The sequence below is a fragment of the Mus musculus genome, chromosome 13, assembly GCF_000001635.26.
Source record: "Mus musculus strain C57BL/6J chromosome 13, GRCm38.p6 C57BL/6J".
NCBI classification, from domain to species: Eukaryota; Metazoa; Chordata; class Mammalia; order Rodentia; family Muridae; genus Mus; species Mus musculus.
In genome coordinates this window covers 32931042-32947990 of record NC_000079.6, presented here as the reverse complement: position 1 = coordinate 32947990, position 16949 = coordinate 32931042, and the positions used below count along the sequence as shown (strand labels likewise).

Genomic DNA, 16949 nt, shown 5'->3' with positions numbered 1-16949 from the left:
TCCACTCTCATTAATATGGGTGGCCTATTTGCTCTTATTAAAAGGATAGGGGGAGATGTTGGGAGCCGCGCCCACATTCGCCGTTACAAGATGGCGCTGACAGCTGTGTTCTAAGTGGTAAACAAATAATCTGCGCATGTGCCAAGGGTATCTTATGACTACTTGTGCTCTGCCTTCCCCGTGACGTCAACTCGGCCGATGGGCTGCAGCCAATCAAGGAGTGACACGTCCGAGGCGAAGGAGAATTCTCCTTAAAAAGGGACGGGGTTTCGTTTTCTCGCTCTCTTGCTTCTTGCTCTCTTGCTTCTTGCTCTCTTGCTTCTTGCACTCTTGCTCCTGAAGATGTAAGAAATAAAGCTTTGCCGCAGAAGATTCTGGTCTGTGGTGTTCTTCCTGGCCGGTCGTGAGAACGCGTCTAATAACACTCGACCCCTCCTTATTCCCCGCGATGTATGCTTTAAAACAAGGCACCTCGGCCTAATAAATGAGACCTTGACAAATTTGCTCGGTCTCCTGCTTTCCTTCCCTTCCTCCCATTTCCTTCCAGGTTTGCAATCCCCCTCGCACCCACGAATAACTGAATCCCATGGGACAGGATAGTGGAGTATACACATCACAGGATGGTAGGAATAGAGGCCTACAGACAGGCAGGGGAAGGCAGACTCAGGCTCCAGCCATCCATCTACAGGAACAAAAAGAAAACTAGGTTAGGACATACCATTTTCTGAAGAGAATTCCAAAAATTTCACCCCTAAAGTGAAAGCATCTTCAGTTTTTCAGTGAATCCCAAGGAAGAGTCTACAGTGAACCAATGAACTCTCAGATGATTATGTCTGATTTAAGGGGCTTAATGAGAGCTATGGAGGCATGAAAGGAAGTTTTCTTAATAGGCATCACACAAGTTCTAGGAAGAGGCAGATTAGGGCTGTGATTGTGGCTAAGAGGAACATTCCATTATACATGTCTCACAGAGATAGCATAGTCATCAGTTTTATGCATAGGGTGTAAACATCTTCACTGTTGGGAGGACATAGAATTTACCAGAGAGGGGAAAGTGTAACCAGAGAGCACAGTTAAGAATTCTGTCATTAGTACTGCCGGAAGATCCAGCAATAGCTCTCCTGGGCATATACCCAGAAGATGTTCCAACTGGTAATTAAGACACATGTTCCACTATATTCATAGCAGTCTTATTTATGATAGCCAGAAGCTGGAAAGAACCCAGATATCCCTCAACAGAGTAATGGATACAGAAAATGTGGTACATTTACACAATGGATTCTTGGGCAAATGGATGTATCTGGAGGATATCATCCTTAGTGAGGTAACCCAATCACAAAAGAAGTCACTAGGTATGCACTCACTGATAAGTGGATATTAGCCCAGAAACTCAGAATACCCAAGATACAATTTGCAAAACACAAGGAAATCAAGAAGAAGGAAGACCAACGTGTGGATACTTCATTCCTCCTTAGATTAAGGAACAAAATACCCATGAAAGGAGTTACAGAGACAAAGTTTGGAGCTAAGATGAAAGGATGGACTATCCAGAGACTACCCCACCTGGGGATCCATCCCATAATCAGCCACCAAACCCAGACACCTTTGCATATGCCAGAAAGATTTTGCTGAAGGGACCCTGATATAGCTGTCTCATATGAGGCTATGCCAGTGCCTGGCAAATACCGAAGTGGGTACTCACAGTCATCTATAGGATGGAACACAGGGCCCCTAATGGAGGAGCTAGAGAAAGTACCCAAGAAGCTGAAGGGGTCTGCAACCCTATAGGTGGAACAACAATATGAACTAACCAGTACCCCCAGAGCTTGTGTCTCTAGCTGCATAGGTAGCAGAAGATGGCCTAGTCGGCCATCACTGGGAAGAGAGGCCCCTTGGTCTAGCAAACTTTATATGCCTCAGTACAGGGGAACGCCAGGGCCAAAAAGTGGGAGTGAGTGGGTAGGGAATTCTCTTGAATTATGATGATGATGAGGAGGAGGAGGAGGAGGAGGAGGAGGAAGAGGAGGAGGACAACGACAACAACGTTGAGGACGATGTTGATGATGATGAACTCTTAAATAAAATATGCAGGAGTTGACCAAGCCACCTTATAGAAATATTTTTAAAGAACCAGTGAGCACATGAGCTTATGATTGACATGACTTCTTATCAGGGAAAACTCAAAACCATAATGAATAATCACATCACACTGATTGGCTAAAATAAGTTAAGAGAAACCATGCACAGGGAGAGACTGAAACTCCCATGGTGCTGCTAGGTACATATGAGTGCATAGAAGCCTTCAAACTCATTAGATAGTTCTTCAAACTGTAAAATGTAGAGTTGTTATATGACCCAGAAATTCCTTTAGCTATATGCTAGGTAACTCCAAGAGAGCATATGTCTATACACAAAGTAATACATAAATGCTCATAGTAAAATTAATACTAGATAAAAGATACAAATAATATAATACAGACCAATTTAACATCAACTTATTTTAGATATTATTATTAATATCCTGACTCAGGCAAAGAAACTAATGTCTGTCAAATACAGTGTTGAGATAGCAAAGAGAGAACCAGGATGTTAATGAGACTTGGGAAAAGAATGAAACCCATTAATCATGGGTAGAATTAAGACTCTTGCCGTTCCAGTTATTCTGAAGGTAGTGGACATACACACAGTAATCAATCTATGTAAGCATATTATGAACAGTAAGGCAGAAATCATGCTTACAGCCTATGTATGCATGGTCATTTTCCATTTCCAGATGTAAACATGAAAATTCCTAGGAAATTTGCAAGAAAATCTATTTATAGCCCAAGAGATGTCTTAGGAGCATTCTAACTCATGCTTTGTCATTCCTGATTATAATATCTATGCAAGGTATTCATGAAGTCACATTTATTTAGGAAAAAAAAAAAACAAGGAAAAGAGCTTTGGCATATGGGTCAGCTGTTCTAGCCCTCTTGGATAGAAGTTGCAAGCAGCAAAACTTTGGAAAATATTGACTCCAAATAATTATCCAGGTGTGAAAAGAATGAGAGCCCATGCCATCAAGCAGAAAGTGCACTGAAGATGATCACAATAACTTCCATAAAAGAGATGAACTACTCTTCCTTAAGGCAGAAGATATTGCAATGAGATCTGTGCTCTGTAAAGTGAGCACTGTTTTAAAGGGCAGGCCCATGTTGAAACAAACTACATAGAGAAAGTAAAATGGGGGGAATCAGGAGGTGGAATAAAGGACAGAGCTTCCCAGTCAAGAAGAGGAAATATTATAGCCTGTTTTTGGAAGATGAAGAGGAGGATGACAGATGTCTAAGGATGGAGCAGGGAAGAGGAAGGAGAGACTGTGTCAGAAGATACAAGAAAGGAGAGACTATGTCAAAAGATACAAGAACAAAGGGGAAGATAACAATGAGCCAGCTGCTTCAGTGACATGGAATCAAACTGAAAAGTGGCCCCAAGAGTATGAGTTAAGACAAAAGATGGTCAGATTAACTGTTGGTCAAATCAGAAGAAATAAGAGAAACATAAAGAAGCAGGAGGTTGAAATCCCCTTCTGCTCCTGGAGGACAGATGGGGACAGAAGAAACAGATGTTGCTGGTAAAGGAAGCCAAATATTTCCCCAAGCAAGATGAGCAAGACAGCCACAGGCTAAAGGTCCCGTAGCTGTGCTCACTCCCTCCTGGGTCAGAGGTTAGAGAACACGTGGTGTGAGCAGACTCTTATGGAAACATGGAACTGGGCAGAGAAGATGAGCACCCTGAAGAAACCCAAAATGCACCCCAGCAGGCTTCAGGGAGGAAGAGATTGGAGAAAAGCTCCCATCCATGACCCATAAGGAGAGCACGTGGAGTGGAAAGCTTTATCTAGACTGAGTGCACCACGGCGTTTGAAACAGAGTGAGCTCTCAGGCTCAGACAACCCCAAAATTGATATTGTCCAGGAGAACGAGATAAATGATACTGTAGACAGATGAAACTTTCCTGTGTCTGTGAAGTCCTCCTAATGTTCCTGTTTCCCAGCAAGAATACTTTCTACATGGAAATTTTGCTCATGTGTCTTAGCCTCATATAGTTTCATTCTTTGTAGTTTTAAAAGCTTGTCCTTAAATAGCTAAACAAATAAATACTGGATCTCTATTAAGTATAAAGGAGAATGAGAGTTTCTCAGTATCTGAGAGTCACCAAAGCCACATATGTTCCTACTGCTGAGACGCTGAAGCTGTGCTCTCCTTCAGAGCCCTGCATGCTTAGGTGTGTTTCATCATCTCTTTTCCTACTTTCCTTCCCTTTATATATTACTCTCTTTAAATATATTTGTGTTTGTTTCTTAATATATCCAACTCTATTTCACTCTGTCTCTTCCTGAAAGTCCTTTCTGTGGTGAAGTCAAGAATGGTGGTTTCAATTGACTTGAGATTTCTGAACATAATCCAACTCCCGCAGATGGCATTGTATAGCAAGACTGTTGTCTGTGTCCAGTCACTGCCACCTTAAACACTTAAGGCTGACCCTTGGAAACACCAGGTTAGTAAAAGACCACACACATGAGCACATATTCTGTTCACAAGAAATGCTCATGACTAAGGAGAAAGGCATAAAATGGATTTGTGTTTGACAGGAGATGAGGGTGGGTGTGTAGAAATGAGCTTTGATACTTGTTGGGAGCCGCGCCCACATTCGCCGTTACAAGATGGCGCTGACAGCTGTGTTCTAAGTGGTAAACAAATAATCTGCGCATGTGCCAAGGGTATCTTATGACTACTTGTGCTCTGCCTTCCCCGTGACGTCAACTCGGCCGATGGGCTGCAGCCAATCAGGGAGTGACACGTCCGAGGCGAAGGAGAATGCTCCTTAAGAGGGACGGGGTTTCGTTTTCTCTCTCTCTTGCTTCTCGCTCTCTCTTGCTTCTTGCTCTCTTGCTTCCTGCACCCTGGCTCCTGAAGATGTAAGAATAAAGCTTTGCCGCAGAAGATTCTGGTCTGTGGTGTTCTTCCTGGCCGGTCGTGAGAACGCGTCTAATAACAATTGGTGCCGAATTCCGGGACGAGAAAAAAACTCGGGACTGGCGCAAGGAAGATCCCTCATTCCAGAACCAGAACTGCGGGTCGCGGTAATAAAGGTTCCCGTAAAGCAGACTGTTAAGAAGGATTCAACTGTATGAATTCAGAACTTTTCAGCTGGGGAACGAGAGTACCAGTGAGTACAGCTTTACGAGGTAAGCCTGGCCTTGAACTTTCTAACGAAATTCAAGACAGTCTATCAGAAGTAAAGTGGAATATGTTTGGCCTTGAATTTTTTCTGGTGTTAGGAGCCCTTTTGTTCCTTTTCACATGTTATCAAGTGATTAAGATAGGGCGGATTCTAGATGAAATTCAGGACAAGCTATCAGAAGTAAAGCGGGGAGAGAGAGTAGGAGCAAAGAGAAAATATGGTACACAAAATAAGTATACAGGCCTTTCCAAGGGTCTTGAACCCGAGGAAAAGTTAAGGTTAGGTAGGAATACCTGGAGAGAGATTAGAAGAAAAAGAGGAAAAAGGGAAAAGAAGAAAGATCAATTAGCGGAGGTCTCTAGGAAAAGGAGCCTGTGCTCATCGCTGGATGGGCTCGGGGAGCCAGCTCTTAGTAGCTCTGAAGCAGGTGAAGAATTCTCCTCTGAGGAAACAGACTGGGAGGAAGAAGCAGCTCATTATGAGAAAAAAGGGTACCAGCCAGCTAATTGGTCAAGAAAAAAGCCAAAAGCGGCTGGCGAAGGCCAGTTTGCTGATTGGCCTCAGGGCAGTCGGCTTCAAGGTCCGCCCTATGCGGAGTCCCCGCCCTGCGTAGTGCGTCAGCAATGCGCAGAGAGGCAGTGCGCAGAGAGGCAGTGCGCAGACTCATTCATTCCCAGAGAGGAACAAAGGAAAATACAACAGGCATTTCCGGTCTTTGAAGGAGCCGAGGGTGGGCGTGTCCACGCTCCGGTAGAATACTTACAAATTAAAGAAATTGCCGAGTCGGTTCGTAAATATGGAACCAATGCTAATTTTACCTTGGTGCAGTTAGACAGGCTCGCTGGCATGGCACTAACTCCTGCTGACTGGCAAACGGTTGTAAAAGCCGCTCTCCCTAGTATGGGCAAATATATGGAATGGAGAGCGCTTTGGCACGAAGCTGCACAAGCGCAGGCCCGAGCAAACGCAGCTGCTTTGACTCCAGAGCAGAGAGATTGGACTTTTGACTTGTTAACAGGTCAGGGAGCTTATTCTGCTGATCAGACAAACTACCATTGGGGAGCTTATGCCCAGATTTCTTCCACGGCTATTAGGGCCTGGAAGGCGCTCTCTCGAGCAGGTGAAACCACTGGTCAGTTAACAAAGATAATCCAGGGACCTCAGGAATCCTTCTCAGATTTTGTGGCCAGAATGACAGAGGCAGCAGAGCGTATTTTTGGAGAGTCAGAGCAAGCTGCGCCTCTGATAGAACAGCTAATCTATGAGCAAGCCACAAAGGAGTGCCGAGCGGCCATAGCCCCAAGAAAGAACAAAGGCTTACAAGACTGGCTCAGGGTCTGTCGAGAGCTTGGGGGACCTCTCAGCAATGCAGGTTTAGCGGCTGCCATCCTTCAATCCCAAAACCGCTCCATGGGCAGAAATAATCAGAGGACATGTTTTAACTGCGGAAAGCCTGGGCATTTTAAGAAAGATTGCAGAGCTCCAGATAAACAGGGAGGGACTCTCACTCTTTGCTCTAAGTGTGGCAAGGGTTATCATAGAGCTGACCAGTGTCGCTCTGTGAGGGATATAAAGGGCAGAGTCCTTCCCCCACCTGATAGTCAATCAACTGATGTGCCAAAAAACGGGTCATCGGGCCCTCGGTCCCAGGGCCCTCAAAGATATGGGAACCGGTTTGTCAGGACCCAGGAAGCAGTCAGAGAGGCGACCCAGGAAGACCCACAAGGGTGGACCTGCGTGCCGCCTCCGACTTCCTACTAATGCCTCAAATGAGTATTCAGCCGGTGCCGGTGGAGCCTATACCATCCTTGCCCCCGGGAACCATGGGCCTTATTCTCGGCCGGGGTTCACTCACCTTGCAGGGCTTAGTAGTCCACCCTGGAGTTATGGATTGTCAACAGATACTGGGCACCCTCCACATCCCACATCCCCCACTTGAACCCCAGAGAGCTATTAAAATCCTGCATAGATTCTCCTTTGGCACACAGCAAAAGCTCCTGTTTTTTTTTTGTTTTCTCTAAAGACCTAGATTTGCCACCAGTCCTCTTCTTGCAGAGGCCAGAGCTAGAGGAAGCCAGTTTCACTGTAGGTAGCCAGAGACACTAAACAGGAAGTCCCTGCCCTGAAGTGAATGAATAAAGGGGTCAGCTGAATCTGGAAGGCTGCTGTGTTAAGCTACAAGGGACATCCAGGCTGAAAAGGCTACAATGAGGAGCAGCTACTCTGGTAGGTTTGGGACCTGGCTCAGGATGGGGCTATGGGACTCACAGCGGTCAGTTTTATAATGTGAAGGCTGAATCCAGGAGGGAAACACAGGACCATAGAATTAGGGAAAGAGAGAGCTGGGAGGTGGTATGTGATGGGCATTTTAAAAAGGAGACTCTACTAGGAATCCCAGCTGGTCAGTGTCAGGGAGGCTGATCCTGGAACTGGAGATCTAGGCTGTGTTGGCTCCTCCTCTAGTCAGGTCTGGGTGCTGCAAGGTGGTAGCAGCCTCTCCACAGGCCTCCTTCCCGGCTTCTTCTCAGTGTCTACAGTTGACAATTTGACTGCCTTATCTTTCTCTCCTCATTTCTTATAAATGCAAATTCTCTTATATTGGGGCCTTTTAAACATCTGGGGGTCTCTAGTCTAAATTTGAGCACTGCACATTCCCATTTATAAAACAGTTCACTCCATGCTGACAGTAATCATGTCTTTGATGAATTTATCTGAGTAATCCCTTTATCTGACCCTGCTTCCAGGTGCTTACTCTTAGGGTGTCAGACATCTCCCTTAACTTCACAGAGCTCCAGAATATGGAGGATGGTGGACAGCAATCAGTAAAAGAAAGGTGATACTTAAGAGTGATGAGCAGACCTGAGCTGGGCAGCTGCACTAGGGTAGGACAGCAGAGGCCCTGAGGCTTTCCTGTTCCGGTGAAGTTAGGAACGGTGAGGAGTTTGAACTCAGTGACAGGGATAGGGTAGGAGAACTTCTAGGTGAAGTCAACAGCACTTCAAAGGACTCAGAAGCAACTTTAAAGTGACATAAGGATAGGCAGGAATGCAGGAGAAGGGGCAAGCTGGGTCTGATGAGAGGACCAACCAGAGGGTAATTCACTTGATATAAAGCAGCCCCACCTTTCCCTCAGAGCCCTGGGAGACTTCAGGGGAGGACCCAGAGGATCTAAGTACACTCTCAGGATGCTGTGCCCGTCTGTCTGAAGAGTAGGAAGAAGCATGGGTTGAGGTGTCCTGAGGCTCCCTGGGCTTTTGATCTGTATTTTAGCACAGTACCATGCACTCTGAAACAGACTTCCAGGGTTCAAGAGTCATATGACAGTGAGAGCACGGTCATGGAATGCACAGTGACTCAGACCTGGGTTAAGGCATCTGGAGTAGTGACGTAGTCTGGGCCAAGCTTTCCATTTATCTGGAAGCTGAGGCATGCTCAAGAGAAAAGCAGCCTGGGTGCCTTCAGAGGATACAAGGTCCCCTGAGCAGTCACTGCAGGGAAATGCTCCCTGCTACACAACAGAGTTGATAACACCAGCCTGTCTTTGGGTCTCATTCAGGATCTCAGTGTCTTTCCTGTCTAACTGCAAATGGGCACCATCTAATGCACCCCTGGGTATCTCAGGAGACTTATTCACAGGCAGAGTCCAGAATGCAGAGTTGCCGAAGGCAGGCTAGAAGACCTAGATGCTCCTGTCTGTTTTCTTCCTTGCTTCCTCTTCTCTTCCTCCTTCTCTTTAGCCAAAGCTCAACATTCTTCAGAAGATATGTATGTGTGAGTATGGAAGGAGACTAGAGCCAGCCTCTCTCTGCTGTGTCCTGGGTTTGTGTCTCTGATGATCTTTCCTTTTACCTGTGCAGACAAGAAAGAAGGTCTGCTGCCATGGCCACACTTAGCTAACAACTTCAAAATGTGAAAGACTGTGACCTAAAATAAATTTTTGAAATTTGATTTAAGGTACTTATGATCTTGGAAATATTAATCAGAAGTAGAGTCCCAAGTTTCCCTGCTTCAGAACAATGAACCTTCACCTCTGTGTTGAGTTCCATATCTCCTTTCCCTCCAGATTCTGCATCATGAGTACTCTGTCTCAAGCAAATGGCACATTTGCCACCCATCTTTTGAAGATGTTATGTCAAAGCAACCCTTCAATACGTGTATGTTATTCTCCTGTGAGCATCTCCTCTGCTCCAGCTATGGTCCTCTTGGGTGCAAAGGGACAGACGGCAGTCCAGATATCTCAGGTATGTTCTCTGTCATAACCCTACCCATGTCACATGCATAAGAACTGCTGATAAGGGACAGTAGGAATGTGCACACACTGTTTTATGGAGCAAGGGCTAACGAGGAAGGGGAGAGTCTCCTCCAGTAAGACTTCTTTAAGGGCAATGAGATTACCTGAGTAACAACTAGGGTGGAACTCTCAAAACTTTATATAGAATTCATTTACCAGTGGTGCATAAATAATTTCATGCTGTACCTTGTACCTACGCAACTCTTTCAAGTATATGAATTAAGTGCCAGATAGCAAACTCATGGTTCTGATTTAATTATCAAGGGGTGTTTTTGAGATATTTCAATTAGAAATAGCTGAGTTTAGTTAAAGGGCAGTTCTGATATACTTTACATAGATTGATAGCCTTCAAAAGCATCAGAATTCCACAGAATACGACATTTATGGCTATTTCATTATTAAAAATTATTTGTCTAGAGACATGTCTGTTCCTGACAGAACCCCCTTCACATTTTGGAGAGGATGTTGAACATCATTATCTTTAGGAGGTTGTTTTCATGGCAGGGCAGCCACTGGGCAGAAGTTGCCCGAATTCATCTACAAACAAAAAAAATACTGTCTGTGAAAGAAGTCAAGACGCATGATAGGTGACAGCTTAGTTCAGCCAAGAAAGAATAAGTTGGTCCTGCATGAGAATTACCGTGTCAGTTCAGGTCTGTCTGATGTTCTGGGCCAGAAGGCTGAACACAATTGCTCCAACGTTTTGAGGAATATGGGACTATGAGGTAGACAGCTGTCTCTGCAATTTGTTTTAGTTTTGGAAGCTATGTTAGTGCTTTCTATATTTTTCAGGTAATATTTATGTCCCTCTTGGATTTCTGGCAGGGTTGAAGATTTGTTGTAGTCTCATAGCCATCCAAGCTCTTTAGCATTGAGAGAGATGATATAGATTTGAGAGGTTATTTTCAGATGGTATACAAGCCTTACCCAGGACATAGCTCAGGTGTAGAATAGTAAGCCTTTTAAGTTAGGATAGATGGTAGAGTACTTTATCTAAATTGACAAATTGACAGGATGTTATTTGTACCTCATACAGTGTAACTTACTTGTCATGATTTTTTTTTCATTTATATCAGGGAGAAGAGGTTGTTGTTGTTGTTGCTTTTATTGGACAGAAAAGGTGAGGTGTAGGTGGAGGTTCCCTAATTATTTCATTGGCTAAATAAAGATGGCAGAAGCCAATCTCTGGATGACGATATAGAGGCAGGATTTCCAGGTCCCAGAAAGGAAGAGGAGGGAAGAATATATGGGAGGAGGGGAGGTTTTTTCAGCCAGGCTGAGGAGTGGAGAAGATGGACACCGTGTAGGCTGGGGGCTGTTAGACCCAGTGGTGGACTCCATCACTGGAGGTATTCCAACATAGGATACCTGATGAGCCTAGGATGATAGATTCCATGACCAGCAGTTGTGTCATCTAGTTGATTTTAAATATTAAGTTTGCCTGGCGTTTCTATCAGTGGCAATTCAGGTGAGCAAGAGAGAGTGTACAGCCACAAGGCAGTCCCAGTAAAAGGGGGTGAATGGCCAGTGGACCACAAGCAGTAGTTCCAGGCATTCTCAGGAGGGATGGTTGCAAAGCCAGCCAGAGGAAAGGGCAGTTTCGGGAAAACACCAGCTGGCAACATGGCAGGGTCTGTTCTCTGGGCATAGCCAGGATCTCCAGAAAGTATTACCTAGGCATGGGGGTTGACTAGATGGCAGATAAGTGACTGTTAGTCCCAAAGCTTAGCCAAAGTAACAGTGGTTTTTAAATTACATACAATAGTACCTGGTGGCAAAGGCCTTTAATTACAGCTATTAAGGACACTGACATGGGAGGATCCCAAGTCTGCCTCTAGCCTGGGAAAAGCAGTTTCAAATTAAAAAAAAAAAAATTAAAAGGTGGAGGAAGGGTATTGTTAGGGTTATAACTTAGGTTCCATCCCAAATACTGAAAGGTAAGAAAAGATGTTGAGATTATTTGAAAGAATTTGCTGAGATCTATCATATTTTTAGAGCAACAGACTTGGTAATTATTCAATGGGAAGGAAGGATAACTCTTGCTCTTAATTTTGTCCAACCTTCCTTGCATTAGCTAAATACTGTAAGGGGCAAATGTGTGTAGCTAATCCACTTGCTGACTGGGCATTGGGTTTATTATTTTTAACAAGCATCCTGAGAGCATTCCAGGAGATTAGGAATTGGTTCCTGACCTCAGAGGATTCCAGGACAGGCAGGAGCCATTTGCCTGAGAAAAGAACCTTCAGCATAGAGCTTCACAGTGGGAAGTCATCACTGTTGCTCTGTGGTCTGCCAGGACTTTCTTTCTCATGAAGATCCTTTCAGGTATAAGTGCTCGGTCTCGTCATCTCCAAACACAGTCCACGAGGCCATACATGTGTAGAGAGACTTCTCCCTAATTGGTCCTCATGGTCTTTTCTAGGTTCAGGTTCACTAAAATAAACACTTATACAGATCTTATGTATGTATATAACATGTATGCTCATGTATATCATGTGTGTGTGTGTGTGTGTGTGTGTGTGTGTCTACATGCCTTTGTATAGCTCTTTTTATATAGGGGGCAGGTGTCAATGCTGGGTGTCTTACTCTCATCTGTTCCTCCCAGTGCTCTGTGAGTCCCAATATGTGAATGTGTGATGCAGATATAGGAAATATGGAGTAAGCGGTGGAGAGATGTATTAAAACGTGAAGCTGAGGTATTTGTACACTGTGAAGAAATGTGGAACTGGAAAGAAGTGAGGCAGGAACACATGAGAAGGCTATGGTGAGGACCTGGCTGGAGCTGCCACCAAGGATCATGTTTGAGTGCATAGTCCTGTTGCATCTGGAGTCTGTGTCTATGTCTGTGGTGCCTGAGTTACTACCAAAGGCCAAGCAGATGTCCATGATCTGGGTTGCAACTAGAGACTATATAGGTGTCTAAGAGCCAGGTTGCCATGAAAGGACATGTGATCTGTGTAGACCACACTACCACGTTAGGCCATGAGGACATCCAAACCCATGCTGCATCTGGGGGCCATGTCTGGTCCTAGGGAAGCTGGGGTCTGTGTTGATGGAACAGGTCCTTGTTACCATTAAGGACCATGCAGATGCATCTCTGTGCTGAGCTGACCCCACCCCTTGCCAGCCACCACACTCAGGAGACCTGGCCCTGCCCCTCACCTGGGCAGTATAGTAGAGCATATTCTAGGGCAAGGGAGGAGGTGAGTCAGCCCTGAGGGCATGAGGGAGATAGAGCTGCTCTAGCATGTCTTTGGCAAAGGGGACATATGACTCCCCCACTTCTCACTCCTTGTCACCTGCAACAGGCAAGAGAACTTCTCTTTTTTCACATCATGTGAGTATTCTGAGTCAAGTATATATTTTTAGTGAGTTGAACTTCTGCCTTCTCCTTCCTGTCATCTGTTGTCAGTAATATTTGCTTCCATTGAGAAGAGCCCTTGGGCACAGATGACTTGTCAAGGGGCTCAGGTTTCCTGTCCTGACAAAGGAGACTTGCTTAGCACTGTGCCTGTGTACCCCCTGGGAAACACAGCCTTCTCATGAAGATTAGACGTGGTGTGTTTTTAAACAAAGATAATAAATCACTAAGTAGGCTTAGTCAGCATGCCTGCATAAGGGGAGGTGTGACACAATTCCTGCCCCTGAAGCATCACTCTTTGATCCTCACCTGTGCTTGTGGTTGCTGCTGGCCTGAAACTGATCTACTTTCTCTTCTATTTTACTTCCTATTTCTATTTCTGGAGAATATACTTCCTCCCATTACATTAAATGGAGTTCTCAAGAATTAGGAATGGAGGTGGTCCTGAGGCTGTGGAGGATGAGAAACAGGCCTTCTACTTGGCCTTTAGGGCCATTAGAAAGGATCTAGACAACATAACTCCAGAGGCCATAAAAGCCTACATTGTCCTTTGTACCAATAGTTCATTGCCATTCCTGGCCTTGATTTTGAAATTATGAAGAGATTCATGGACCCTCTGGTCCAATAACTGATGCATTAATTAGCCAGGGTAAATTTGAGGACATCAAGGATAGAAAGCTAAAGTGGTCTCAAGAAAAAGGTATGGATAGGAAAAGAAGGAATCTATAGAAAGCAAGCAAATGATAGATGGGTTTATTTTAAAGGAGAAAGCCTTGTAAAGGATTTAGAAATAAGTAGTATAAGAAGGAAAGTATGTAAGGCCATGGACTTGCTAGGACGAGGAAACAAAGGTTAGAGAGTTAAAAGATGGTGTATAAGCATACAAAATGTTAGTACATTGTTCTCCTAGTTACTTAAAGGAATGGAAATGACAATGTCAAGAGAGATAATAGAGAGAGAGATAGCTGCTTTACTTGCATAAATTTTCATAAGAGGCCAAATCAGTGGGCCTGATATACTCCCACATCCTATAGGCTGCCTGCCACTCAGTAGGTCCACAGTAATCAGGGACACTGATGAGACTCCCACCCAAATTCCCATGTCAGCTGGGATACCCACAGAGCCCAGTGGACACAGGACCTATCTGCCCTGGCAAGCTCCACCTTCCTTCTGGTCTGCCTCCCCACCCTGGTCAGATCAGTGACCTAATACCCTCCCACACCCTACAACCTGCCTCCTTTCCAGGAGGTCCACAGTAACCAGGGCCACAGCCTGCCTGACTCCCAGGAAGTCTAGAATATCCAGGAACACATGAGGTTTACATTAATAAGGGGCACAATCCAGTTTACACCTCCATCTGTAACTGGGGCAGATCCTGCCCCTGGAGACCAGAGCCTACATGTCTCCCAGGAAATTCACCCAGGCCAGGAATACAAGAAGTCTGCCCTAAGTCAGGACACAGGAGGCCTGCTCTAACCAGAGACACACAGGAGCTCCCCCTCCCCTGCCCTCTGCTAATCAGAGACAGCAATGCCTGCCTTCCAGGATTCCAGCTGTAACCCATGTCACAGAGCACTACCTGCCTCCAAGGAGGCTGGCTCCAGTCAGAGGCACCCAGGCCAGTTAACATTAGTGATAACTAGATGGTGAGAGGCAAATACAAGAACATAAGGGACAAAACCCAATGCAAGTTGGCACCATCAGAACCCAGTTCTCTCACCTCAGCAAGTCCTGGGTACCATAACACACCTGAAAAGCAAGATTCTAGCCTAAAGTCCTATTTTATGAAGATGATTGAGACCTTAAGGAGGATATGAATAACTCCTTTTAAAAATACAGGAAAATGCAGGCAAACAGATAGAAGCCCTTAAAGAGGAAACAAATTAATCCCTTAAAGAAATACAAGAAAATACAATCAAGCAGGTGAAGGAATTGGACAAAACAGTCCAAGACCTCAAAAGGAATAGAAACAATAAAGGAAACACAAATAGAGGCAACCCTGGAGATAGGCAACTTTGGGAGGAGGTGAGGAGCTACAGATGCAGGCATCAACAACAGAATTCAAGAGATAAGAAGAGAGAATTTCAGTCCTAGAAGATATTGGCACATTGGTCAAAGAAAACACAAAGTGGAAAAAGCTCCTAACCTAAAATTTCCAGAAAATTCAGGGCACAATGAAAAGATCAAACCTATGAAAAATAGGAATAGAAGATGGTGATGATTCCCAGCTCAAAGGGCTAGAACACATCTTCAACAAAAATATAGAAGAAAACTTCCTTAACTTAAATAAAGAAATGGCCATAAATGTACAAGAAGCCTATAGAACACCAAGTAGATTGAACCGTAAAAGAAAATACTCTTGTAATATAATAATTAAAACACTAAATGCACAGAACAAAGAAAGAATATTAAAAGCTGTAAGTGAAAAAGGCCAAGTAACATATAAAGACAGACCTGTCAAAATTACACCAGACATCTCAAAAGAGACTCTAAAAGCCAGAAGATCCTGGACAGATGCCATCCAGACCCAAAGAGAACACAAATGCCAGCCCAGGATACTACACCCAACAAACCTCTCAATCACCATAATGGAGAAACCAAGATATCCCATGACAAAACCAAATTTAAACAATATTGTTCTACTAATCCAACTCTACAGACGACACTGGAAGGAAAACTCCAACACAAGGAGGGTAACTACACCTAAGAAAGCAGGAGAAATTAAACATCTCACAACAAGTCCAAAAGAAGACAATCACATACACATAATACAACCTCCAGCAACAAAAAATATCAGGAATGAACAATCATCTCTCTTTAATATCTCTCATCATCAATGGACTCAATTCCTACAATAAAAAGACACAGGGTAACAGACTGGATAAATAAACAGGATCTAGCATTTTGTTGCATATAAGACAGTAACAAAGACAAGCAAGAAATAGTCAAACTCTAGGTCAAAATCAACCAGTTAGAAGCAAAGAGAGTGATACAAAGAATCAACAAAACCAAGAGCTGGTTCTTTGAGAAAATTAACAAGATAGACAAACCTCTAGCCAAACTAACTAAAGGGCACAGAGACAGTATCCAAATTAATAAAAATCAGAAATGAAAAGGGAAACATTACAACAGTAACTAAATCAATTTAAAAAAAAATCAGAACCTACTATGAAAGCCTACATTCAACAAAACTGGAAAATCTATATGAAACTGATGGGGTTTTTTTTGTTTTTTTTTTTTTTTTAGACAGATACCACATACCAAAGTTAAATCAAGATCAGGTAAACTAAACAGTCCTATAACCCCTAAGGAAGTAGACACAAACATTACAAACCTCCCAACCAATAAAATGCCAAGGCCAGATGATTTTAGTGAGGAATTCTACTAGACCTTCACAGAAGACCTAATACCAATACTTCTCAAACTATTCCACAAAATAGAATCAAAAGGAACACTACCTAATTTATTATTTGAAGCCACAGTTACACTTATACCTCAACCACATAAAGACCCAACCAAGAAAGAGAACTTCAGGCCAATTTCACCAATAATGCAAAAGTACTCAATAAAATTCTCACAAACCAAATTCAAGAACACATCAAAATCTGTCATTCACCATAGTAAAAGAACATCTGGGGGAATCATCATTCCTGACCTCAAGCTGTACTACAAAGCAGTAGCGATAAAGATTGCATGGTATTCGTACAGAGACAGACATGTTGATCAATGGAATAAAATTGAAGACCCAGAAATAAACCCACATATCTATGGTCACTTGATCTTTAACAAAGAAACTAAAACCATACAGTGGAAAAAAAGAAAGTGTCTTCAATAAATGGTGCTGGTCTAACTTGGTGTTTGTATGTAGAAGAATGAAAATAGATACATATTTATGACCCTGCACAAAGCTCAAGTTCACATGAATCAAGGATCTCAATGTAAAACCAGATTCATTGAATCTAATAGAAAAAGTGGGAAATTTCCAGAACAGAACACTAATTGCTCAAGGTCTAAGATCAACACTTGATAAATGGGACCTCATGAAACTGAAAAGCTTCTGTAAGACAGAAG

The 16949-nt window shown here is 43.7% G+C and overlaps 1 protein-coding gene across 2 annotated transcripts in view; it reads left to right on the top strand.

The window, feature by feature from the left end:
* The first annotated feature begins 7362 nt into the window (after nt 1–7362).
* Serpinb1c (serine (or cysteine) peptidase inhibitor, clade B, member 1c) overlaps nt 7363–16949 on the top strand; it is a 59411-nt gene continuing 49824 nt past the window's right edge. Inside the window, exons 1-2 of one of the 2 annotated variants that reach the window (XM_017315534.2) lie at nt 7363–7452; nt 9290–9467. In XM_017315534.2, coding sequence (XP_017171023.1) covers nt 9300–9467 — 168 coding nt within the window. In that variant the 5' untranslated portion in view covers nt 7363–7452; nt 9290–9299. The remainder of the gene's footprint in view (nt 7453–9289; nt 9468–16949) is intronic. The other variant, NM_001384088.1, reaches the window with a different exon arrangement.